At 37.7% G+C, this 27494-nt stretch overlaps 3 protein-coding genes and 2 long non-coding RNA genes across 13 annotated transcripts in view; 3 read left to right on the top strand and 2 right to left on the bottom strand.

Moving 5' to 3' along the window:
• LOC148736629 (WD repeat and FYVE domain-containing protein 3-like) overlaps window positions 1-9729 on the top strand; it is a 28328-nt gene extending 18599 nt beyond the window's left edge. The window contains exons 4-9 of one of the 4 annotated variants that reach the window (XR_015996271.1): window positions 4045-4254; window positions 5710-5927; window positions 6093-6265; window positions 7566-7750; window positions 8136-8240; window positions 8442-9729. Coding sequence is in view for 1 of the 4 variants with exons in the window: in XM_088747660.1 (XP_088603786.1) it covers window positions 4045-4254; window positions 5710-5927; window positions 6093-6217 (553 nt within the window). In the remaining 3 variants the exon portion in view is untranslated. Of the gene's footprint in view, window positions 1-4044; window positions 4255-5709; window positions 5928-6092; window positions 6266-7565; window positions 8241-8441 lie in introns of those variants that run through there. The other 3 variants (XR_015996272.1, XR_015996270.1, XM_088747660.1) reach the window with 3 other exon arrangements.
• Window positions 1-27494, bottom strand: part of LOC148736623 (solute carrier family 22 member 18-like) — a 63637-nt gene that overhangs the window by 23979 nt on the left and 12164 nt on the right. The gene's annotated exons all lie outside the window — the stretch shown is intronic.
• Window positions 9358-27494, bottom strand: part of LOC148736626 (solute carrier family 22 member 18-like) — an 18586-nt gene continuing 449 nt past the window's right edge. The window contains exons 2-7 of the mRNA XM_088747645.1: window positions 26112-26355; window positions 17441-17479; window positions 13752-13973; window positions 11802-12016; window positions 10629-10730; window positions 9358-10212 (exon numbers count right to left, since the gene is read on the bottom strand). Coding sequence (XP_088603771.1) covers window positions 9919-10212; window positions 10629-10730; window positions 11802-12016; window positions 13752-13973; window positions 17441-17479; window positions 26112-26355 — 1116 coding nt within the window. The 3' untranslated portion in view covers window positions 9358-9918. The remainder of the gene's footprint in view (window positions 10213-10628; window positions 10731-11801; window positions 12017-13751; window positions 13974-17440; window positions 17480-26111; window positions 26356-27494) is intronic.
• On the top strand, window positions 18040-20537 carry LOC148736628 (uncharacterized). The gene is made up of 3 exons (XR_015996282.1): window positions 18040-18812; window positions 19123-20052; window positions 20363-20537. It is a non-coding gene; the product is annotated as an uncharacterized LOC148736628 (long non-coding RNA).
• LOC148736627 (uncharacterized) lies at window positions 22138-25497 on the top strand. 4 transcript variants are annotated; one of them, XR_015996286.1, is made up of 5 exons: window positions 22138-22230; window positions 22603-22850; window positions 23223-23710; window positions 24021-24384; window positions 24881-25497. It is a non-coding gene; the product is annotated as an uncharacterized LOC148736627 (long non-coding RNA). The 4 variants fall into 4 exon arrangements; XR_015996284.1 differs by lacking the exon at window positions 22138-22230 and having other exon boundaries at window positions 22541-22850; XR_015996285.1 differs by lacking the exons at window positions 22138-22230; window positions 22603-22850 and having other exon boundaries at window positions 23161-23710; window positions 24881-25198; window positions 25323-25497.

Below are 27494 nucleotides of genomic sequence, written 5' to 3'. Positions count from 1 at the left end.
GCAACTGAAATCTTAGAGTAGATAAGAAGTTTCTTCGTTTGGCATTGTTTCACCATCTTTTATCCAACTGAAAATTATATTATATCAGTTTTAGACACTCGCTTTTTTTGTTAGTTTGAGATGTACGAAATTAGAACATAATAATGTTGTCAATGATTACCCAACAATTACTTTCAAAACTGAAAATAGTTTGATTCGCATGCAGCTTAAGAGGGCAAAGAGCAAAAGATTCTACCCAGCGCTTAAACCGCTCATTCGTTTTGAATACGCTTTGTTTTTTAGACGAAGGAAAATATTTGCATTTCATTCGATTACTTTCGCGTCACTTCAGCAACTCATATACCAACTTCTCTAAATGTTTTGTTTCGGAAAATAATAATGTCAATCTTATTCAGGGAAAATGAAACTAAAGAAGCTCACCTTTGAAAATAGAACGCAGGTGTTCTTCAGTTGGCTTACGGTGTGTCTAATGAAAACTAAAGTAAGAAAATGAAATGAGACTTTCCCAGACAAACAAGCTTAAATGCAAATAGCTGGTGCAAGATATATTACAGGCACGGTTGATGAGGAGAGACCATCAAAATTGACCTTAAACATAAATAAAAAAGAAAACCCTACGATGGAAAATATTGTTTCCTAGGTTACCCATAAGATTTATTAAATAACATACGGGATCTTCTCATTTTCTATTATTCCAGAAATGATGAACATGTAGCTTCTCCCTAAAATATCAATATATCACACAGTAATCAAGTGATGAAAGTAAACGGACTCATCATTCAGGGGGTGTCATCTCTGTGATTAGCAAGTTTCGATCTTAAAGATTCTAGCGCATAATATTTCAGAATTAGATATTACGCCACTCACCTTGAAAAAAAGAAAAGATCTCTGGATAGGTAGGAGACCAAAATCAAGAAGCTGATTTCAAATTTTCTCTGCGAAGCAACGAAGAATGCAAAGAGCCTGTGTGAGATTGCTTATCAGTAAATTGTTGATAAAAAGTAATCGTTGTTAAAGCATAAGAAAGATGGCCTACATCACAGTTTGCCCAAATGGTATCTCGATAAATATTGGAGCTCGCGTATCAGTGATAAGAAATTTGTGGTTTAAAATGCGCTTTGTCTGAACTTTAAAACCTTCAAGTTACAAAGGTGAGGAACATGTGGCTCCGATCCTCTTTCCCATATCAACATATTATTCAGTGAACAAGCGACAAGAAAACATGTCAGCTGATGGTGTTTTCTTAACACAACACCAAATTCTCCCAAATGACCAACAAGTTAATGTGAGGGGGCTGGAAGGAAGAATTTCGGAAATGGTCAGAAGTTCAAAGAGTTAATAGGACGCAGACCTTAAATATTGTGTATTCAACGCAAAATTAGAGTCGAATTTTGTAGGCGCTCACAAATGTTATCAGACTGTTTGGACTTAGCACGATAAGTCCAAATATCACGCGATATTTGGAGCACAAATATCGCGTGATATTTGTACTCTACGGACTGTAGTTGGATATTAACGACACTTATCAACTGGGCGATGTTAAATTGACGCTGCATCTCATTCTCTAAAAGTCTTTACAGGGACCCTTGTAACATTGTGAAAAAGAGACTTCATGGAAGTTGAAGGCGTAAAGCTGAGTAAATCATGTTATTTTGCGAACTATGATAAGTTTAAGTCAACAAATCTTTGCCAAAATCTAAGATTATTTCGAGGTTTAAGTCCTCTGCCTTTGAATTTTCAGTCCAAAACATTTCAGTTTTGCAAAGTGGGAAGAGACTGATTCTAAATTTATATTTTTACAACTAATCTCTGGTAAAAGAAGGGTGTCTTGATTTTATCGAGCCGTATGACTGATGAAACCAAAAGTAAGAAACTGAAATAGAACTTTCTCTGCAAAACAAAGATAAATGGAAATAGCTATTGTAAGAAAGACGTGAAAACTTGATTGGTGAAAAAAATAAACATTGATAAACCAAAGAAGGAACAACAGGTACCAAGTATAAAGATTAAGTTCGATTTATAACAGAGCAAAAAACAAAAGCCGTTTAGGAACCTGAAAAATCAATCGCTCACCATCTTCCCCATAAATGAACACTAATAAAGTGAACATTAAAACTAAACGTGACCAAACGGAGAATTTATGAGAAGGAGAATCTCGCTCATGTGATAAATGTTTCGTCGAAAAAATTTCAATTTCGAATGGCCTTACTTCACTCATTTACCAACAACGGTACCGTCTTTTTGAATCTGAACACTAATTCCTATTGCTCAAGGTAACTGTCCCCGCGCGTGCAACACAATGTGAACTTTTAGCAATTGTAAACTTCTCAAGACGTTTTTAGGCACAGATAAGGCATGTCTATTGGATTAAATTTACACAGGCGTTGTAATTGTTATGCAAACGCTAGGTGGATTTGATTGAAACGAATTGACTTAACACGCCAGAAATACTTATTCTGTAATGCGCAAGAGATTTGTTCTTCGTGGACTTATGAAAAGCATTTTAAAACATAGAGGGAATTTATGCCGAACGACGTCGCGCTATAGCAATTTATGATGTCAGTATAGGAATCAATATAGAACTGGTCTATGCAAGAGAGTTTCTGGTTATAAAGGCGTTGAAATGTGTATTGGAAAATTGATTAGTTGTCACATTAACACAGCGCGTCAACAATTAAATATCGTACTTACCATGACTCTAACTTTGAACGCTTTGTTGCTTTGAACAGTGAAGCAGCCAAATTTAGAATTAGAATCAGCAGCATATGTCTATTTTAAGGTTATAGGCGCGTGGCAAATCTTACCCCACCCCTGAGGGGCCAAGATAGAGTATGCAGCAGTTGTTTGCTCGTCACACAATGGGGAAGAGAGAGCGCATTGCGTGACGAGACCAAACAACTGCTGCGAAGGAGACTGCAGTGATTGTGGCGCCAATGCAATCTATCTTTGCTTACAATTATTCAGACAACATGGAGAATAAACCGCAAAATACCTGCCTCTGAGTTAATTTCAGACGAATCGGAAGGGTTTTTATTCTCATTGGTTTCTTTTGGAATTTGACAAGACTTGAATCCATGCATTCATAACGAGCCGCCTGGACTATTGTAATGGCCTATTATATGGACTACCGGACTGCTTGTTGAATAAGCTGCAACAAGTACAGAATGCTTGTGCCAGACTGATTCTTAAAGAACAGAAATTTTGTCATATTACGCCCTTAATTTTTAAGTTACACTGGTTACCAATTAGATATAGAATTGAGTTTAAAATATTGTTAATTACTTTTAAGATTCTTAATTTTTTAGCCCCTTCTTATCTATCCTCTCTTATTTCCCTTAGACCCCCCTCCAAATATAATTTAAGAAATTCCAGCGATAAGCTTTTACTTAGCCATCCATCATTTAAATCGAAAGCTACACTGGGGGACCGTTCCTTTACCTGTGCTGCTCCGAAACTATGGAACGAACTACCGCTGGATATTAGGAGCGCAGGAACAGTAAATATTTTTAAAGCTAAACTTAAGACTCACCTCTTTCGTAGTGCATTTTTATAGCTTTTTTAGCCATTCTAAGTTTACTTTTAATTGTTTCTTAAAATTATTGTAAGTCTATTTTAATGGTAATTTTTAATCTTGTAATGCGCATTTGAACATTTTATGGAATTTGCGCACTATAAATTTTAATATTATTATTATTATTATTTTGAGAGTTGATGTTTCTTTTCTTTAACAAAAATGTAAACACCAAGTTTTTAGTGTCCCATCTTAACCCATCCAAAAAAAAAATAGCTCTTGCATGCGTGGTATGCTTATGTTCTGGCTTAAGCCTTCGAGGGTTTTGACAGGGTATTGGCCACAACAAAACTAACGCTGCTTGAAACAACGAGTTTACTGGTTGATTTGTCTCGACGAGAAAAGTGAATACTCGACTTTTGTGATCCATGTATAATCTTCTTGATTGATAAAAAAATACTTTCGTAAGTTTCTATTCGAGTGGAATTTGACAAGACTTGAATTCAGCTGAATTTTGTTGTTTTTGTTTTCAGGTTTGGTCATTTCCTAGTGTCCACTCTACCCGCGCATCCTTCGAACGAAAACGAACTGAAACTGGACTTGGGGTCATCACCTAAAGCTACTACTGCTGAAGGGGAGGAGGGAGAGGAGATTTTGTCACCACTGCGCATCTGCTTACGTAATGTGAAGCTTGAGCTGATTCTGTGCTTGATTTACGCTGAAGGAGGTGAACTGGATCACGAGTGAGACGACAAAAATTAATAGATGTTTTTTCCGAATTTTTGATTAAAGTCCTATTGATTTATTGAATCAGCTGGAAGGAGACCATAAAATATTAGTTTGATAAAAAAGTAAAACAAAAAAAGGGGTCGTAATAAACCATGAAGGAGCTAGGAGGGCCAATGATGGAGAAGATTCACACCGATTGCAAACTGTGAGCGGCCAATTTTTTCAAGATGCATAAATGTAGGCCCGATAACCAGCCGTTGTTCGGGAAGTGAGCCCACACCGCCTGCCAGTTAGCTCAATGGATAGAGCGCTGTACTGTTGTGCGGGAGGTCGGGGGTTCGAGCCCCGGCCGGACCAACACTCAATGTCTTAAAATAATTGAGAACAATATACTACCTTTCTAGAACATCAAGAAATGGTTAGGGGTAGGAGACTTTAATTTCCCACGTACGAGATTACTGTGTGATGGATGTCCTCCCCTGCGGTAAAAAAATTACTTACTTACTAACTTACTTACTTACTTACTTACTAACTAACTTACTTACTTACTTACTTACTAACTTACTTACTAACTAACTTACTTACTTACTTACTTACTTACTTACTTACTAACCTACTTACTTATTTACTTACTTACTTACTTACTCACTAACTTACTTACTTACTTACTAACTTACTTACTTACTTACTTACTTACTAACTTACTTACTTACTTACTTACTTACTAACTTACTTACTAACTTACTTACTTACTTACTTACTAACTTACTTACTTACTTACTAACTTACTTACTTACTAACTTACTTACTAACTTACTTACTTACTAACTTACTTACTTACTAACTTACTTACTAACTTACTTACTTACTTACTAACTTACTTACTAACTTACTTACTAACTTACTTACTTACTTACTAACTTACTTGCTTACTTACTTACTTACTTACTAACTTACTTACTTACTTACTTACTAACTTACTTACTTACTAACTAACTTACTTGCTTACTTACTAACTAACTTACTTAGTTACTAACTAACTAACTAACTTACTTACTGACTAACTAACTAACTTACTTACTAACTAACTTACTAACTTACTTACTTACCTACTAACTTACTTACTTACTTACTTACTGACTGACTAACTAACTAACTAACTTACTAACTTACTTACTTACTAACTAACTTACTTACTTACCTACTAACTTACCTACTAACTTACTTACTTACTTACTTACTTACTAACTTACTTACTAACTAACTTACTTACTTACTTACTAACTAACTAACTAACTAACTAACTTACTTACTTACTGACTAACTAACTAACTTACTTACTAACTTACTTACTTACTTACTTACTCCTCCTTTGAAACAGGACCCGATAACTCGGCTGAAATCGCTCTTAAATAAACTTTGTTCAGCTTTGAAGTAAGTTTTTCCTTAAAATATTCTATGCTTTATAGTTTTGCTGATGCCGTTCAGGAGACTCTCGGGTTTGATTGGCCCCTTCTCTTCATACAAGCCCATCTCCATAACACCACAGTGGTACGTACCACTCGCATACTAGTTACCATGCTCAGCAGCGTGCCAGCGCTCAAGAGGTACCGAGAGGGACTGGGTAGTGGAAGCTGGTTGGATGGTACTGACATCATGCTGAAGAAGACAACTTATGTCGTGGCAGGTATGAACTGAGTTAATTTTTAAGAGCAATAACAGTGAGAGGCTGGCCAGTGAAAGTTACAGTGGTGTAATGGTCAGCGCGCTGTACTCTGATTCAAGAGCTCCGGGTTCAAGATCGGGTCAATGTGTCATGATTTTAGACAAAACAGCATCTTTTTACTTTCAGATGTGTATTCAGGTGCGCAGTTTGACTGGGAAAGTTTGTACTCTGTGTTCTGGTCTCCTTCAGCCTCAGGAGTCAAACTCCCCACCGCCAGTCCCCTGGAACCTGGTTCGTACAACATCTACTGATCCGCAGCTAACGTACTGTAGGCAATGGCGCACAGCATGGTTAACGAGGTGGGTGAAATTCAAAGGTGTTGTAACGGTGATTTTCACTTAAACATCGCAAGTTAGGCTCAACACATCCTTTATATTAATTGGCGCATAGCTGATTCCAGTTTAGCACGTCACGTGCTGCGATTGATTCTCAAACCAAAGGTCGCCTTTTCACTAATAAGGACCGCAAACTAAATCAGGACAATAAAGTTGTGGAAGACGCGGATTGAAAATTAATTTATTTAGTTAGTATTTCGCGAATTGCTGGATGTGAATAGTGTTTCCTAGAGCGCCACACCTCAACTTCAGCATAATATATCTCAGCAGCGTTGAGTTCCAAATAGAAACTTAATTAGTTTTCCGTTGGGGTTTCTGCCCTTAGGCCACGCAAATTTGGATGAATTCACGTTGTTTTTCGGTTTTGCGGGGAACGGCTAAGAATTGCACAAAGGAACCTCAAGCAAACCTACTGTTTTGCCCATTAGATTTTATGTTTTGCCGCGACTTCGTTTTCCTCGACGTCATAGTCTGCTTAAGGTGCCTCGTTCCTTTCTATAAAGTCGTGGGCGTGTGACCTATTAAGTCTCCAAAGGTTGACTCCGTTTGTTTTCAGCCAGTTTAGCATAGTCAATTTGCGCGTTGATGGAAACGAAGTATGATTTCGTCAGAAAAGAAAAATTATGTCGTCAGGAAACGAGTTGAAAAATTTGAGGTCGAAGTGGGGCAAAACCTCCAAATACCTTCGAAGAGCTTTTCTATTCACAGCCATGGCAAGATACAGAGGAGATTTCCTGGCTCAGAGAATGTCCAGTGATGCTGATACAGTTCCCTCTCTACTTGTATCGTAACATTTTAAGTTTTGCTACAGTGTGCACCTCACAAGAATTTCTCGAGAGGCTTGTCGCTGGTTTGTTTCCCAAGAGAAGAAACTTGCTAAAATTCAGTCCAAGAGGTGTTGTGATGGAATGAGAAAATTAGAAGTTTTTGTTTCATTTGAGCAGCTTTCAAGTGTGTCATTACTATTCTGGGATTACTTTGTATTTCTTTTGACTCGCTCTGTGATTGGTCCTGGAAACCTGAGCTATCCTCACAACCAGTCAGACGTAAAATGAATACCAATCGGGGCTTGGTCACTGCGTTTTCCTGAACTTTCTACTTGACTGAGTTCTCATTGGCAGATGATAGTGTTATCCCTTGTTTTGATTAGCTGTAACGATAACATTGGTTTTTGTTTTCTTGACAGTCAGTCTGCTCGGGAACGCTGAATTTTACGAGAGAAAGACAAATGATTAAGAAATGGTGTTATGTTTTTTTTATCCAGCTTGGATCAGATAGTAAGAATGAGGGGGAGCCTGGAACAGAGTCTGAGCCTGTGTTCTCGTCCCAGAGCCTGCTGATCTCTCACCCAACCAGATGTGTATTCGAGTTTCTCAGGGTGATCATGACTGATTCGCTGACCTCAAACACAACTCCAAAAAGTCTGGGTGTCATTGACACCATTTCAGAGTTAAGCAGAAATATTTTCTCTTTGAAACTGTTTGGTAAACCTCTATGTGAAATAATTGCTCTTAACTCGTCAACCCATTTCACCAGTTACTATAAATTTTCAAACATAATGGTCAATTGTCGTATATTTGAATAAATTGTCAAAAATTATGATAAGTGTCATGAATTATCATTAAGTCTTGCTACCCATGTACCATCATATACTAATGTTCATGTTGGTGACTTTGGAAGCGAATCTAAAGTTGGTCTGTGACTGACGCCGTTGGTAGGGACTGTTCACGCTGATAAATGCATATCAATGCTGATCACATGTCATAGACACAGAGATTCATGGGGTTTGTTGTAGTCAGACTTTTCAGTTGATATCTCGCATATATTTTTGCAGGGCAAATGGCTAAACATTGGGTCAAAGATGAATTTGCTGACATCTGACATTTGCTCAGGTTGTGGAATAAGATTCAAATTCATTGAGAGGCGCCACCAGTGTGAGGTAAGTGATAAACTTTTGGCTTCGCTTTCAATAGGTTTTTCTTATACTAAGACAGTTTTGGTATTCTCTGGAAGAAATTGTGATTTGCATGTGTTCCAGTTAAAAATTAAAGAAACTCGTGTTTTAGGACTAGTTTGCCCCCATCAACCAATTTTTCTTAGTTTATTATTGAAGAACATTTTCTGTTCCTTTGCTTTCCAGATGTAGCACCTATTAGTCAGAAATAAGACGCCTTGGGATCCATGCACCAGTCCGCATGTGCCACTCGTGCTACAAGAAACTGAAAAGGACATCCAAGAAGGTCAAGAGCTAACGTCCAGTTCTGTGTCATTCTTTCATTCCAAATTCAATTCTGTAGCTGGACCTGCCTCAGAATAGGATTGCAGATAAAAACTCAACAGTCATGACACTATTGATGCGATTATAATCATCATGTTTACATCAGATTTAGGTCAGTATCTGAAAAAAACTGCACACCTACCCCTCACCCATTAACTCAACCTTATTATGAGTTGAGTGCTCTTGGGTCAGGGGAGGGGTGGGTGTGCAGTTGCTCAGATAAGTAAGCAATGCAAGCAAAAGTATTTTTTTTGTTTATTATTGGCATTGGGAATTAATGGCATGAACCTTTTCTCTCCTTATGTTTGACATCTAGAGAGTAACATTTCTGTCACATGAGGTGGGCATTACAAGCATGACAACACAACAGAAGCAGTACTTTTAGTTCACTTTTGGTCGGAAGTATTCTATTCAAAAACTCACTACAAGTAGACAACAACTTAGTGACCTTTACAACTCAATCATTTTTAAAGTAGTAGTAGGATTTTATCATATAGCGATTAGGAACTTATTTTCTTTAATAATTTAGTCTTGATTGAAGGAGGCATTTTAACAAATACATATCACAGATACATATTAGTGATAATGCACAGCTTAAATCAACACAAACCCATCCCATTTTTTCTATGTATAGAATTACTTCAGTTTTATTTGTTATTCATACAAGGAAAATTACTGAAATTGTATTTTCAAACTGTCATTCCTTATGAATGAAAGGTTCAATTAATTTTACAAGATGCCCAGACACAAGATCTTAACCTCTTCAATGGTTAATCTATTTTTCTCTGCAAAGTTGAATTTTATTATTTCACTAAGTCTGTGACACTAAAAAATTATGTTAGTGTTTCTGTGGTCCCAGTTAAATTTAACGTAATTGAAAGTAGTGCAGTACTGTTCACGTGATATCAATAACATAGGAAATATGTTGTTCCAATATTGAATCAATGTGGCAAGCAGAATGTGGCACAAGGATGGTAAGGGAATCTGTGTTGAGGTGTTGTCTGGTGATTGATAATATATTTTGTAAGTAATTGAGTAATTATTGACTGATAAACTTTATGAGAACAAGAGGAATTACTGGTAAATATCTTATTCTTCCTGAGAGCGCATTAAAATAAAGGCATGTATGCCTTTAAATTTAGGAGCCACAGACAGAAGTGTGAAGAAATATTTGTGTATCTCAGTTTAAAGGTAAACAAACCCTAGCAAATTTTCTCTAGCACTCTAAAAAATAAATTATGATACCACCAACCAGTGCAACAGTAAAAATGTTAATGTACATGAAAATAGTTCACCTCAAGCTCTACCAATATCTGTGAGTGAATCTTAAGCTTGGTAACTAAAATGAGTCTTTACCATGGTAAAATAAAAATATGGCAACAATAGCATTGACCACAAGTCCCAAGAGGCCAAATGAAGGCCAACCATAATTCTTGTACATGATACTCCCCACGGTTGGGGAAACAGTTCTTATAAGGGAGTTGGTCGCCATGGAGAGACCTAACACAGCACCTGTTTTGCTGACTGTGACACTTTTAGTCATCGCTGATGTTGTAATGACATTCAGTGTTGTCCCACCAACTACCATTGGAATGATCACAACACAAAACTGGTAAATGTCTGTCACCATGTACTGCAAGGAAATGATTGAATAGAAAAATATATTTAAACTGGGTGAACTTGAAAAAAAAACTTTACACAGTCACAAAACAAGGTTAATGGAATAAAATATTACTCTTAACAGATGCATTGTTTAAGATATAAAACCTCACAGGCAAAGAAACACTGTGCGAAAGTACTAACAGTAAGAGCCTGCTCACAGATTAAGATTCCTTCACTTTTTGCTTAAACCTCAACATCAGTAGAGAAAATAACTATCCCCAGTTGTATAAATGGCAGATAAGCGATAGCAAAACATACTGCACCATGCATGCGATGGAGATTTGTTCAGTAGATAGCATTATCCAACCTTTGAACAACCAGGGCCTGGCCTTTTTCCTAAGGGGTGTTTTCTAACAACTTTTGAATGCATTTCACTAATTTCCTTACCAAAAGCCCGTAAGCCAATGCTATCACACATATGGCACCTCTCAACAGAAAAGGCTCACTAAATCGTCTTGACAAGACACCCACAATAAGTCCTTGAACAACCTAAGGGTAAAAACATGAAAAATGAATAATTCATTATTATGAACCATGATCTGTAAGAAGACAAGTGACTGATGAGAACCATCATCAAATAAGAATGTTTACAATAATGCCTTTGCTGTGTCTGTCTTTTATCTTAATCTTTTTAATCTCAGCAGTGACCAAGACATAGTTACTCCTTACCATATAAATACAATACCAAGCAGAGAAGTAATGACAATAAAGCAAAATTATTAATAATTAATTATTAGTTGATGCTATTCCAAATTCTCCTGTGGAGGCGCGGTGGCCTCATGGATGGTGCGCTCAACTTCGGATAGAGTGGTCTGGGTTCTAGCCCTGGCCGGGACATTGTGTTGTGTTCTTGGGCAAGACACTTTACTCTCACAGTGCCTCCCTCCACCCAGGTGTATAAATGGGTACCGGAAAATTTAATGCTCGGGGGTAAACCCTGCGATGGACTGGCATCCCATCCAGGGGGGAGTAGAGATACTCCTAGTCACTTCACGCTACAGAAACCGGAGTTAAGCACCGGCCTAATGGGCCACTAGGCTCGTAAACAGACTTAACCTTTACCATTCCGAATTCTCCACACTAACATTATAAGAATCCTGTCAGTCAATAAGGAGAATTACTCATTAGATATTCAGGGCTCAATATTAACGGTAGCCCACAAGCCACAGAATAGTAGAAATTCAGTTTTGGCTAGTGGTTTTCAATTTCCACCAGCCAGTTTGGCTGGTAAACAGACTGAAATTGTCATAACATCTAAAAACATCTAAGATGTCACTAGCTACTTGGCTAGTAAGTTGAAAAGTTAGTGTTGAGCCCTGGATATTGAGAGTGAAAATTCCCAGGTTCCAATAAGTGACCATCTGTACCATTATTATCATTATTATTATTATTATTATTATGGTGTGAGTTCTAATAATTTGGTGTTCGATCACTTAATAATCCCCTTATTGACATTTTACTTTATTCTCATTACCTATGTGCTTGATATTGTGTTGATATTGTAAGGAGAAATTCTCTCTTGGTCACTCACAGGAGTTCAACACATCTTGCATCACTTACTATTGACAGTCCACCAACATAAGACATGACAAAGCCGTTGTGCTGAGGCTCCAACTTAAAAAATTCCATAGACACTAAAGAGAACATAGACTGAAAAATTCCAAATGGGATCCCTGTGATGACTTTGATGGTTATCAAATATAACACAGTAGGTATATGTAAAAGTTCCAGGATCTTCTTGATACTGAAAACACTTTCAGGCTGTTCCTTGTTATCTGCAAGAAAGCAAAACCATCATGCAGTAACGTTGATGAAAAACTTGTTATACAATGTACCTCTTTTACATGCCCCATTTATTGAAGGAAATTATGGGTTTTCCTTGGTGTTTCAACCTGTGAAATTTTTCTTGGTCTGTTGTGGTCATTTTTTTAAGCATGGATAGGAGAAGTACATGTAGAGGTTGTATGGGTAATGTGAGGATTGGATATGCACATTTTCTGGCATTAGCTGCCCAAGAATTCTTGGGAAAGCATGAATGTTATCAAAGGTCAATGAAAACTCATAGTTGATTTTAAATGACTTATAGGATGACAAAATTCTGTCACAATAGAGTGATCACTGGCTTGACAGAAAGTGCAATTAATTGTGGCTCAAGGGGCCTGGGTTTGATATCTGGCTGGATCAGTGTGTTGGGTTCTTTGGCATGAAAATTCACTCACACAATGCCTTTTTCCACCCATGGGTATGAATGCCAGTGGGTATTGCTGAACTGTTCAGGTAAGTTAATTAACTCTTTCACTGCCATGATCTTACTAGTAATTCTCCTCGCTGTCTGCCATACAATTCTTGTGATGTTACTTTGGAGAATTTTGAATTGGATCAACCAATGGTCTGGTTGATGTTTTCGTTCATTCTTGCCACTTTTCTGCTTGATATTGTATTGATATTGTAAGGAGAAATTCTATCTTGGTCACTCATGGGAGTTCAAGAGTCAAATTTGTACTTGAGCTGAGAGGCCCATCCAGAGCTTATCCAAGTTTCCATAACATGAAACAACTAGGAGAATTACAACTCCCCCCTGGATGACATGCCACTCCATTGCAAGGTTACCTCCCAACATTTCATCAGACTTCTTTGACAATTTGCTGGTAACCATTACAGTCAAACTAAGTGAAGCGTACCCCTCAGGATTACATTAATGATTTGATTAGTTGAATATTGAACCCACGAATTGTTTCAGGAGCACAATAACGAATTGAATATTTCAACATGAACCCACTAACCATTTCAAGAATGCATTACTGGATTGATTATTTGAATATTGAACCCCATAGCCATATTCGTTTTAAAAAGGCGCGGAGCATTGTTCAAATCAGAAGTCCATTTCTGACTGGATTAGGCAAACATGTGATGATGTATCAGAACCATTTCAACATGGCGTCAGACATGGGGGGAAAGGTGAGTTCAAGTGTTGTGTAGAACTTCTTGTAAATGTTGTAAATGTTGTAAATGGAATGTTATCGAGAGCTTTTTTCACCTTTTTCCATCTTAACAAACTTGTAGAAATTCTTGTGTGTATTCATGGTCGAAAAAAATAGATTACAGGCGAAGCCATCGCAGGACTTTTTATTTGGTTAATATTTGCGATCGACTGTTTTCGCGCGTTTTTACAGTGCAGTTTGTTCATTTTCAGGATTCCTTGTCAAATAGAACAATCTTAGTGGACTTCAGAAATGGACTTCTAATTTGAACAATGATCCCCGCCTTTTCAAAACGGATATGGCTAGCGGGTTCAATAATCAAATAATCAATTCATTATTGCATTCTTGAAACGACTGGTGGGTTCAAGTGTCCAAATGATCAATATCCAAATGATCAATTCATTAATGTAATCTTGAGGGGTACGCTTCACTTAGTTTGACTGTAATACTCTTGAAAGGAGAGTGACACTGTGAAAGTCAAATGTTTTGCCCACGAAACAAGTTGGGTGAACCAAATTCATTAACTTACTTGCTTCAAGCTTTTCAGCAGATTTCTCCTCCTGTGATAACACTTTCGTATTTCTTGGGATGAAAAGAAGTGAGATGATAATGCTAATGAAGGAAAATGTTGCAGCAAAGAATGCCGCAGACTGTTCTCCATATCTCTTTGTGATGAGACCTCCAACAAAAGGACCTATCACCATGCCAATGGCATAAGACACACCCAGTTTGCCAAGAGCATCTGCACGACCTGTTAAAAAAAACATACAAAAGCACAAGCTCAACAGATTATCACGCTGGTGTTTGTTCTAAAAATTCTCAAAAAGCAACTTATGTTGATTGTTTATTCTCTTCTGACCCCTCCCCTCCATACCATCACCACTTACCCCCCCCCCCAAAAGGTCAAAAACAAATTCAGCCCTTAGACAAGAGGCACAGTTGCCTAAGGGCTGGATAATGCTCTCCACTGGATAAATCACAACCTGTGCATGGCGCAGTACATTTTGTTCTAAAACACTCATTCACTAGATAGCATATTTCTCTGGGTCCAGTTGGTGGATAATGCTATCCGATAGAGAAAGTGCATCCAGCAGATAAGTGATTGCAAAACATACTGTGCTATCCACCAGAGAGAGATTTGTCCAGTGGATAGCCTTATCCATCCTTCAAACAACTGGGCCCTGATTGATAAGATGTGAAGGTAGGTAGGTAGGTAAATAAGTTTATTTCTCACATTTTCACAGAAAATCTGATTTACAATGTGGTTACAATTATTTAACAAATATATAAAATTACATGTGTGGATAAGGACTGGGCTACAATGGGTTTAGAAATAAAGATAATTAATTAAATAATTAAGAATTAACACTTAACTATGTGGGTATGCAAATATATATAAAAAGAAACTCTTATTTGTTGAAGGCTAAAATAGTCCTTGGGAAAAAGCTGTGGCGCAGCCTTTCGGTCCTGCATTTAGTCACTGAAAAATTGCTAGCGTTCCTCAATTGATACTGATGCACTTGCTTCCTTTCTTTCGGGAGATGTTTAAAAAGTGGCCATCCTCTTGAGATATTTTCAAGAGTTTTAACACAAAGTTCACTACGTCTTTCAACTAATGTTCTTAAATTAAGGAATTGCAGAGCTTCTGGGTAAGATAAAGTAGGTACTATGAATTTAAGAGCGCGCTTCTGTATTCGTTCTAGCTCTTGTGAAAGGTAGGAGGGGAGGGCGTGGTGCCATACTACACAGCAATATTCAAGAACAGATCATATCAGTGAGATATAGATAGTGGTTAAATCATTCATCTCCACACCCCCTCGACGGAGTACTCTGAGTATGTGTAGGCATTTAGAAGCCTTGGTGACACTAGCTTCAATGTGATTGTTCCATTTTAAGTTATTCTGAATCACCAGGCCAAGTACTTTGTGTGAAGTTACAAGCTCTAATTGTTGGTCGCCGATCTTCAAATGAGGGAGTTCTGTGGGTTCCTTGAGAAAGCATATCCGCATTTCTTTACAATTTTTAGCGTTGAGTTTCATCCAGTTACTGGAGTTCCAAGAGGCGACAGTATCGAGACTTGTTTGGATGGTTGAGGTGCTGTTCCTTACGAGCCCCTCAGACAACGATACATCATCTACAAACTTCCAAGTGCAGGATTCTGGGTCAGAGATGTTCAAGTTATTTATCATCACCAGGAACAATATTGGACCGAGTTTTGTTACCTGGGGGACGCCGGCTGTTGTTGGAAGCCAGTCAGAGATAGAGCCAGGTAACTTAACACGTTGTCGACGGTTAGTCAGGAAGCTTATTATCCACGGTATTAAAAAAAATGCGAACTCCTAAGCCCAGAAGCTTCTCTATCAGTACGTTGTACCCGGTAAGATCGAAAGCCTTAGAGAAATCTAGAAAGCAAAGGCGGAGGTGTCGCCCGGGTGAGTCGAGGTACGTAAGCCAGGTGTGAATCATGTCCAGTAAACAATACGTAGTTGAAGTTCCCTTCAGGCACCCAAACTGATTTGGGTCGATTTTATCCTTGGCATCGTCAATTAACCATGTAGCTACGAAATCCTCAAGGACTTTGGACAGACAGAGAGTCAACGAAATAGGTCTGGTGTCGCCCTCATCCATAGGTGGATGTACTTTTGGGATGGGTATTATATTAGATTCTTTCCAGGCTGCTGGTACAATGCCAGATTGGAGTGATGTGTTAAAGATGGTGGTGATAGGTTCAGCTAGTTCATAAGCAAACTCTTTGACAATGCGGCAGGGTACGTTGTCTGGACCATGGGCCTTGGAGGCTTTTATGGCAAGTAACATCTTGCAGACTTTGTGGGGTTGCACAAATGGGGCTTCTGCCTCAGCAGGGAGGAAAGCTGGTAGTAGATTACTGTCAAGTGGCAGTATGTCCGCATCAACTGAAACGTAAAATTGATTTAAACTGTTGACGAGTTCTTGTTGGCTCATGATTTTCCCGTCACGCTCCAGTGAAATAAGGGATGGCTTTTCAGATCTGCCAGACATTTGGTTGATAAAGTTCCACCACTTGCGGCTGTCATCTTTCTTTAGGTGTCGTACTTTGTTCTTATAAAAGAACTTTTTCCTCTTCCCTATTTCTTGCTGGACTTTGTATTTCAAAGAGTGCCAGGTTGGGATGTTGCCGCTGTGAAATGCTTTCTGTCGGTCTTTAATCATGAGCTTGAGTTCAGGAGTTATCCATGGCTTATCTGTTCGATGCAGCTTTATGGTCTTTACGGAGAGGATCCGATCAATGGCGTCTGTTAGTTGGATAGTAAACGAGGATGCTAGATCGTCAACAGAGGGGCTGGGTCCAAGGTCGATGAACCATTCATGTGTAGTAGCCCATATTCCAAAGGCGTCGATTCCAGATCGAGGGTAGTGGCGCACCAGGCGCTGAGTGGATTTAACCCCAGGGGATGGCCTGTGCACTTGGCTAGGAAGCCAGAGTATGATGTTATGATCACTTGAGCCTAGCGGGGCATGAGTAGTTGGACTGCTACACAAATTATGCATGTTCGTTAGTATGAGATCTAGTATAGCAGAGTCTCTGGTAGGTTGTTGGACGACTTGCTTTAAACTGTGATGAGTAACCAAGTTACTGCAATCAAAATCGTTGAAATCTCCAAGAAGGACCAAACCATGATCAGGGTGTTCGTTACACAAACGTTCAGTAGTATTAATTAAATAGCCATTCAGTTCTTTGAGACTATCGGCAGGTCGACATGGAGGATGACAAACAACACAAATAGCTATGCCAGATAGAGGTCTTGGCAGGCGTCTGGGACGCAAAGTAAGCCATAGGCATTCGAAATTCAGGTTTTCTAAGTCCAAGCACTGCTTACAAAGTATCACATTGTTCAAATAAACACAGATTCTGCATGGAACTCCCCAACCCTTCCCAACCCCTTTCTCATGCTTTATTTTCTCCAGCCCTACTGTAGCTGGCACTATGATGCTGCAGTTAACAACATCAATGTAAGTCTGGCATAGTCTGCCAGCAGCCACATTCTCCTTAATGGATACAAAGACCATACAAAATGATGACATTTTGGGCTCAAACCCAAGCCACTACTCACAGCAGAGCCTAACAATGGACCATGACACTGTCCAGCAAAAAGATGACAATTATCCAACAAAAATGCTTTGCCCTTTTTCTTTTTTTCAGTCAAATTAATTCAAAGCTGCAGGAAGTAGCCTTACCTTCTTTTTCTGAGATATCTGTGACAACCATTTGTGATCCTGAAAAATAATGATTTAATCTTGATACGCAACACATTTTGAAAAGTAATATCACATGCTCAGCATTAAGAACAACAGAATATTAACTGCCCTTGGAGTGACTGGAATCTGATCTCTACTTATATCACTCCCTAATTAAACATTAAGGTCACGAGAATACAGGAAATGATCAGTGACTAACAAAGTTCTTGATTGTTAAACAAATTCTCCTTGTCAGCACCTTAAGAAATGTATAGAGAACAGTATGGAGAATATACACACTGATGTTAGGGTGAAAAAGTCCTTAGGTAATGTATAGAGAACAGTATGGAGAATATGCATACTGATGTTAGGGTGAAAAGGTCCTTAGGTAATGTATAGAGAACAGTATGGAGAATATGTATACTGATGTTAAGGTGAAAAGGTCCTTAGGTAATGTATAGAGAACAGTATGGAGAATATGTATACTGATGTTAGGGTGAAAAGGTCCTTAGGAAATGTAAAGAGAACAGTATGGAGAATATGCATACTGATGTTAGGGTGAAAAGGTCCTTAAGTAATGTATAGAGAACAGTATGGAGAATATGCATACTGATGTTAGGGTGAAAAGGTCCTTAGGTAATGTATAGAGAACAGTATGGAGAATATGTATACTGATGTTAGGGTGAAAAGGTCCTTAGGTAATGTATAGAGAACAGTATGGAGAATATGCATACTGATGTTAGGGTGAAAAGGTCCTTAGGAAATGTATAGAGAACAGTATGGAGAATATGCATACTGATATTAGGGTGAAAAGGTCCTTAGGTAATGTATAGAGAACAGTATGGAGAATATGCATACTGATGTTAGGGTGGAAAGGTCCTTAGGTAATGTATAGAGAACAGTATGGAGAATATGCATACTGATGTTAGGGTGAAAAGGTCCTTAGGTAATGTATAGAGAACAGTATGGAGAATATGCATACTGATGTTAGGGTGAAAAGGTCCTTAGGAAATGTATAGAGAACAGTATGGAGAATATGCATACTGATGTTAGGGTGAAAAGGTCCTTAGGTAATGTATAGAGAACAGTATGGAGAATATGTATACTGATGTTAGGGTGAAAAGGTCCTTAGGTAATGTATAGAGAACAGTATGGAGAATATGCATACTGATGTTAAGGTGAAAAGGTCCTTAAGTAATGTATAGAGAACAGTATGGAGAATATGCATACTGATGTTAGGGTGAAAAGGTCCTTAGGTAATGTATAGAGAACAGTATGGAGAATATGTATACTGATGTTAGGGTGAAAAGGTCCTTAGGTAATGTATAGAGAACAGTATGGAGAATATGTATACTGATGTTAGGGTGAAAAGGTCCTTAGGAAATGTAAAGAGAACAGTATGGAGAATATGCATACTTATGTTAGGGTGAAAAGGTCCTTAAGTAATGTATAGAGAACAGTATGGAGAATATGCATACTGATGTTAGGGTAAAAAGGTCCTTAGGTAATGTATAGAGAACAGTATGGAGAATATGTATACTGATGTTAGGGTGAAAAGGTCCTTAGGTAATGTATAGAGAACAGTATGGAGAATATGCATACTGATGTTAGGGTGAAAAGGTCCTTAGGAAATGTATAGAGAACAGTATGGAGAATATGCATACTGATATTAGGGTGAAAAGGTCCTTAGGTAATGTATAGAGAACAGTATGGAGAATATGCATACTGATGTTAGGGTGGAAAGGTCCTTAGGTAATGTATAGAGAACAGTATGGAGAATATGCATACTGATGTTAGGGTGAAAAGGTCCTTAGGTAATGTATAGAGAACAGTATGGAGAATATGCATACTGATGTTAGGGTGAAAAGGTCCTTAGGAAATGTATAGAGAACAGTATGGAGAATATGCATACTGATGTTAGGGTGAAAAGGTCCTTAGGTAATGTATAGAGAACAGTATGGAGAATATGTATACTGATGTTAGGGTGAAAAGGTCCTTAGGTAATGTATAGAGAACAGTATGGAGAATATGCATACTGATGTTAGGGTGAAAAGGTCCTTAAGTAATGTATAGAGAACAGTATGGAGAATATGCATACTGATGTTAGGGTGAAAAGGTCCTTAGGTAATGTATAGAGAACAGTATGGAGAATATGTATACTGATGTTAGGGTGAAAAGGTCCTTAGGTAATGTATAGAGAACAGTATGGAGAATATGCATACTGATGTTAGGGTGAAAAGGTCCTTAGGAAATGTATAGAGAACAGTATGGAGAATATGCATACTGATGTTAGGGTGAAAAGGTCCTTAGGTAATGTATAGAGAACAGTATGGAGAATATGTATACTGATGTTAGGGTGAAAAGGTCCTTAGGTAATGTATAGAGAACAGTATGGAGAATATGCATACTGATGTTAAGGTGAAAAGGTCCTTAAGTAATGTATAGAGAACAGTATGGAGAATATGCATACTGATGTTAGGGTGAAAAGGTCCTTAGGTAATGTATAGAGAACAGTATGGAGAATATGTATACTGATGTTAGGGTGAAAAGGTCCTTAGGTAATGTATAGAGAACAGTATGGAGAATATGTATACTGATGTTAGGGTGAAAAGGTCCTTAGGAAATGTAAAGAGAACAGTATGGAGAATATGCATACTTATGTTAGGGTGAAAAGGTCCTTAAGTAATGTATAGAGAACAGTATGGAGAATATGCATACTGATGTTAGGGTAAAAAGGTCCTTAGGTAATGTATAGAGAACAGTATGGAGAATATGTATACTGATGTTAGGGTGAAAAGGTCCTTAGGTAATGTATAGAGAACAGTATGGAGAATATGCATACTGATGTTAGGGTGAAAAGGTCCTTAGGAAATGTATAGAGAACAGTATGGAGAATATGCATACTGATATTAGGGTGAAAAGGTCCTTAGGTAATGTATAGAGAACAGTATGGAGAATATGCATACTGATGTTAGGGTGGAAAGGTCCTTAGGTAATGTATAGAGAACAGTATGGAGAATATGCATACTGATGTTAGGGTGAAAAGGTCCTTAGGTAATGTATAGAGAACAGTATGGAGAATATGCATACTGATGTTAGGGTGAAAAGGTCCTTAGGAAATGTATAGAGAACAGTATGGAGAATATGCATACTGATGTTAGGGTGAAAAGGTCCTTAGGTAATGTATAGAGAACAGTATGGAGAATATGTATACTGATGTTAGGGTGAAAAGGTCCTTAGGTAATGTATAGAGAACAGTATGGAGAATATGCATACTGATGTTAGGGTGAAAAGGTCCTTAAGTAATGTATAGAGAACAGTATGGAGAATATGCATACTGATGTTAGGGTGAAAAGGTCCTTAGGTAATGTATAGAGAACAGTATGGAGAATATGTATACTGATGTTAGGGTGAAAAGGTCCTTAGGTAATGTATAGAGAACAGTATGGAGAATATGTATACTGATGTAAGGGTGAAAAGGTCCTTAGGAAATGTAAAGAGAACAGTATGGAGAATATGCATACTGATGTTAGGGTGAAAAGGTCCTTAAGTAATGTATAGAGAACAGTATGGAGAATATGTATACTGATGTTAGGGTGAAAAGGTCCTTAGGTAATGTATAGAGAACAGTATGGAGAATATGTATACTGATGTTAGGGTGAAAAGGTCCTTAGGTAATGTATAGAGAACAGTATGGAGAATATGCATACTGATGTTAGGGTGAAAAGGTCCTTAAGTAATGTATAGAGAACAGTATGGAGAATATGCATACTGATGTTAGGGTGAAAAGGTCCTTAAGTAATGTATAGAGAACAGTATGGAGAATATGCATACTGATGTTAGGGTAAAAGGGTCCTTAAGTAATGTATAGAGAACAGTATGGAGAATTTGCATACTGATGTTAGGGTGAAAAGGTCCTTAGGTAATGTATAGAGAACAGTATGGAGAATATGCATACTGATGTTAGGGTGAAAAGGTCCTTAGGAAATTTAAAGAGAACAGTATGGAGAATATGCATACTGATGTTAGGGTGAAAAGGTCCTTAAGTAATGTATAGAGAACAGTATGGAGAATTTGCATACTGATGTTAGGGTGAAAAGGTCCTTAGGTAATGTATAGAGAACAGTATGGAGAATATGTATACTGATGTTAGGGTGAAAAGGTCCTTAGGAAATTTAAAGAGAACAGTATGGAGAATATGCATACTGATGTTAGGGTGAAAAGGTCCTTAAGTAATGTATAGAGAACAGTATGGAGAAAATGCATACTGATGTTAGGGTGAAAAGGTCCTTAAGTAATGTATAGAGAACAGTATGGAGAATTTGCATACTGATGTTAGGGTGAAAAGGTCCTTAGGTAATGTATAGAGAACAGTATGGAGAATATGCATACTGATGTTAGGGTGAAAAGGTCCTTAGGAAATGTATAGAGAACAGTATGGAGAATATGCATGCTGATGTTAGGGTGAAAAGGTCCTAAGGTAATGTATAGAAAACAGTATGGAGAATATCCATACTGATGTTAGGGTGAAAAGGTCCTTAGGTAATGTATAGAGAACAGTATGGAGAATATGTATACTGATGTTAGGGTGAAAAGGTCCTTAGGTAATGTATAGAGAACAGTATGGAGAATATGCATACTGATGTTAGGGTGAAAAGGTCCTTAAGTAATGTATAGAGAACAGTATGGAGAATATGCATACTGATGTTAGGGTGAAAAGGTCCTTAGGTAATGTATAGAGAACAGTATGGAGAATATGTATACTGATGTTAGGGTGAAAAGGTCCTTAGGTAATGTATAGAGAACAGTATGGAGAATATGTATACTGATGTAAGGGTGAAAAGGTCCTTAGGAAATGTAAAGAGAACAGTATGGAGAATATGCATACTGATGTTAGGGTGAAAAGGTCCTTAAGTAATGTATAGAGAACAGTATGGAGAATATGCATACTGATGTTAGGGTGAAAAGGTCCTTAGGTAATGTATAGAGAACAGTATGGAGAATATGTATACTGATGTTAGGATGAAAAGGTCCTTAGGTAATGTATAGAGAACAGTATGGAGAATATGCATACTGATGTTAGGGTGAAAAGGTCCTTAGGAAATGTATAGAGAACAGTATGGAGAATATGCATACTGATATTAGGGTGAAAAGGTCCTTAGGTAATGTATAGAGAACAGTATGGAGAATATGCATACTGATGTTAGGGTGGAAAGGTCCTTAGGTAATGTATAGAGAACAGTATGGAGAATATGCATACTGATGTTAGGGTGAAAAGGTCCTTAGGAAATGTATAGAGAACAGTATGGAGAATATGCATACTGATGTTAGGGTGAAAAGGTCCTTAGGTAATGTATAGAGAACAGTATGGAGAATATGTATACTGATGTTAGGGTGAAAAGGTCCTTAGGTAATGTATAGAGAACAGTATGGAGAATATGTATACTGATGTAAGGGTGAAAAGGTCCTTAGGAAATGTAAAGAGAACAGTATGGAGAATATGCATACTGATGTTAGGGTGAAAAGGTCCTTAAGTAATGTATAGAGAACAGTATGGAGAATATGCATACTGATGTTAGGGTGAAAAGGTCCTTAGGTAATGTATAGAGAACAGTATGGAGAATATGTATACTGATGTTAGGATGAAAAGGTCCTTAGGTAATGTATAGAGAACAGTATGGAGAATATGCATACTGATGTTAGGGTGAAAAGGTCCTTAGGAAATGTATAGAGAACAGTATGGAGAATATGCATACTGATATTAGGGTGAAAAGGTCCTTAGGTAATGTATAGAGAACAGTATGGAGAATATGCATACTGATGTTAGGGTGGAAAGGTCCTTAGGTAATGTATAGAGAACAGTATGGAGAATATGCATACTGATGTTAGGGTGAAAAGGTCCTTAGGAAATGTATAGAGAACAGTATGGAGAATATGCATACTGATGTTAGGGTGAAAAGGTCCTTAGGTAATGTATAGAGAACAGTATGGAGAATATGTATACTGATTTTAGGGTGAAAAGGTCCTTAGGTAATGTATAGAGAACAGTATGGAGAATATGCATACTGATGTTAGGGTGAAAAGGTCCTTAAGTAATGCATAGAGAACAGTATGGAGAATATGCATACTGATGTTAGGGTGAAAAGGTCCTTAGGTAATGTATAGAGAACAGTATGGAGAATATGTATACTGATGTTAGGGTGAAAAGGTCCTTAGGTAATGTATAGAGAACAGTATGGAGAATATGTATACTGATGTTAGGGTGAAAAGGTCCTTAGGAAATGTAAAGAGAACAGTATGGAGAATATGCATACTGATGTTAGGGTGAAAAGGTCCTTAAGTAATGTATAGAGAACAGTATGGAGAATATGGATACTGATGTTAGGGTAAAAAGGTCCTTAGGTAATGTATAGAGAACAGTATGGAGAATATGTATACTGATGTTAGGGTGAAAAGGTCCTTAGGTAATGTATAGAGAACAGTATGGAGAATATGCATACTGATGTTAGGGTGAAAAGGTCCTTAGGAAATGTATAGAGAACAGTACGGAGAATATGCATACTGATATTAGGGTGAAAAGGTCCTTAGGTAATGTATAGAGAACAGTATGGAGAATATGCATACTGATGTTAGGGTGGAAAGGTCCTTAGGTAATGTATAGAGAACAGTATGGAGAATATGCATACTGATGTTAGGGTGAAAAGGTCCTTAGGTAATGTATAGACAACAGTATGGAGAATATGCATACTGATGTTAGGGTGAAAAGGTCCTTAGGAAATGTATAGAGAACAGTATGGAGAATATGCATACTGATGTTAGGGTGAAAAGGTCCTTAGGTAATGTATAGAGAACAGTATGGAGAATATGTATACTGATGTTAGGGTGAAAAGGTCCTTAGGTAATGTATAGAGAACAGTATGGAGAATATGCATACTGATGTTAGGGTGAAAAGGTCCTTAAGTAATGTATAGAGAACAGTATGGAGAATATGCATACTGATGTTAGGGTGAAAAGGTCCTTAGGTAATGTATAGAGAACAGTATGGAGAATATGTATACTGATGTTAGGGTGAAAAGGTCCTTAGGTAATGTATAGAGAACAGTATGGAGAATATGTATACTGATGTAAGGGTGAAAAGGTCCTTAGGAAATGTAAAGAGAACAGTATGGAGAATATGCATACTGATGTTAGGGTGAAAAGGTCCTTAAGTAATGTATAGAGAACAGTATGGAGAATATGCATACTGATGTTAGGGTGAAAAGGTCCTTAGGTAATGTATAGAGAACAGTATGGAGAATATGTATACTGATGTTAGGGTGAAAAGGTCCTTAGGTAATGTATAGAGAACAGTATGGAGAATATGCATACTGATATTAGGGTGAAAAGGTCCTTAGGTAATGTATAGAGAACAGTATGGAGAATATGCATACTGATGTTAAGGTGGAAAGGTCCTTAGGTAATGTATAGAGAACAGTATGGAGAATATGCATACTGATGTTAGGGTGAAAAGGTCCTTAGGTGATGTATAGAGAACAGTATGGAGAATATGCATACTGATGTTAGGGTGAAAAGGTCCTTAGGAAATGTATAGAGAACAGTATGGAGAATATGCATACTGATGTTAGGGTGAAAAGGTCCTTAGGTAATGTATAGAGAACAGTATGGAGAATATGTATACTGATGTTAGGGTGAAAAGGTCCTCAGGTAATGTATAGAGAACAGTATGGAGAATATGTATACTGATGTTAGGGTGAAAAGGTCCTCAGGTAATGTATAGAGAACAGTATGGAGAATATGCATACTGATGTTAGGGTGAAAAGGTCCTTAGGAAATGTATAGAGTACAGTATGGAGAATATGCATACTGATATTAGGGTGAAAAGGTCCTTAGGTAATGTATAGAGAACAGTATGGAGAATATGCATACTGATGTTAGGGTGGAAAGGTCCTTAGGTAATGTATAGAGAACAGTATGGAGAATATGCATACTGATGTTAGGGTGAAAAGGTCCTTAGGTAATGTATAGAGAACAGTATGGAGAATATGCATACTGATGTTAGGGTGAAAAGGTCCTTAGGAAATGTATAGAGAACAGTATGGAGAATATGCATACTGATGTTAGGGTGAAAAGGTCCTTAGGAAATGTATAGAGAACAGTATGGAGAATATGCATGCTGATGTTAGGGTGAAAAGGTCCTAAGGTAATGTATAGAAAACAGTATGGAGAATATGCATACTGATGTTAGGGTGAAAAGGTCCTTAGGTAATGTATAGAGAACAGTATGGAGAATATGTATACTGATGTTAGGGTGAAAAGGTCCTTAAGTAATGTATAGAGAACAGTATGGAGAATATGCATACTGATGTTAGGGTGAAAAGGTCCTTAGGAAATGTATAGAGAAGAGTATGGAGAATATGCATACTGATGTTAGGGTGAAAAGGTCCTTAGGTAATGTATAGAGAACAGTATGGAGAATATGTATACTGATGTTAGGGAGTAGAAGGTTAAGAAATGTTAGTGGTGTGAAGAAACAGGAAAATATTCTCCATATCAGAATTTAAAAAAAAAAACTCAACCCATCAAATCTTAATCAGAAATTGCTGGACGTGGGTGGAAAACTTCTCCAATCTCCATACTGCAATAGACAACCTGGTAACTGTACTGAACTTACCTTGCATTGCATGCATAAAAATGGATGGGAGTCTTGACAGAAAAAGCATGCTTACAGTTGAAGCTAAACCAAGAACTGTGTAACTCATGGCTGCTGCTATGAAAGACAAAACCAGGGCTGCTCTGCTTCCAAAAATATCTCCAAATCTTCCAAATATTGGTCCACCACACAACTGTACCACGGCAAATGTAGTCTGAAGGTAGCCAAAGACTACAGGGTCAGCTCCAAGTTTCTTGGATAAATACTAATAGAATGAAAAAATTAATAAAGAGGAAATAATAGATTGAAGTGAGGTTTGCATGTAGCACAGACATACCAATCCTAAAAAACCAAATCTTGCCATGTCTCACACAGGTCACCAAATATTTCCTATGAAGTATTTTGGTCAAAAACGGACATGACTGGCTTAGAACAAAGAGAGTAGGGATAAGTCATTATTCATCCCCTAGGAGGGTGGGGCGAAAGACTGGGAGGATAGATCAGATGCTTTCCAGGGGGAGTGGATGGGAATCAGTGGTTGCTAACAGAGTAGAAAGGCAGAGCTATGGAAGATTTACACTGCCTACGAGGGGAAATCATTAGAATACTACAGAACCTCAGGGGGGTGAAGATCAGGTAAATTTTACTGTGACAACCAAATCCTCTGCCCCCCTTCCCACAGGAAATTTAACAAATTGACAGTGGTTTAGCAGTGGTCACCATTTTGACAACTGTGATGACCAATATCATTATCAGAAGGGTATAGACCACACTAAACCACAGTTGATTTGTTTTTTCAGCACAATATCTATGTCAAATAAAAGGATTCTTTTGTTAATAAAGGCATTGCACAACAGGTTGTTGCCAGCGGTGTTGTCTGTATCTTTATAGCCAACAGCAAATTGGCCAATCAGATCATGACACTACTGCAGATTGTGGTAAAAAAATAATTAGTAAGAAGTCCCTTATCATGGGAAAATTTTCAAGAAATACAACAACGAGATTTTCAAGATTTCTGAATGGCTTGAGAAGGACAATTCGCAAGGTGGCTCGATGAAAAGAAAAGGCAAATTCAAGATTAGCTTCCCCTGACATGACAAGTGTCATAAAGCTGCCATCCTCTGCTGGCAGGTGCAATTGCCAATGAAAGCATACTAGTTTTAATCTGAAATAAGTTTTGGGTAACACGTGGGGCATATGTTGACTGTTCATCTTCATCGTGAAGTGTCAGAAGATAACTACAAGAAATACTTTCAATTCTCGCCTAAACTTAGAACTCCACAGCAACCACGAGAAAAAAAATTCTTAATCTGTAGATTTAGAAGAGCATAATTTTCCAAGGAAAGGGCAAAGAATTTATAACAGACTGAATAAACTTGCTCCAATTCCTCTATACCTGTCGTT

This window comes from Stylophora pistillata, chromosome 2 (assembly GCF_964205215.1).
Source record: "Stylophora pistillata chromosome 2, jaStyPist1.2, whole genome shotgun sequence".
Classification (NCBI taxonomy): Eukaryota; Metazoa; Cnidaria; class Anthozoa; order Scleractinia; family Pocilloporidae; genus Stylophora; species Stylophora pistillata.
This window is presented reverse-complemented; position numbering and strand designations above follow the sequence as displayed.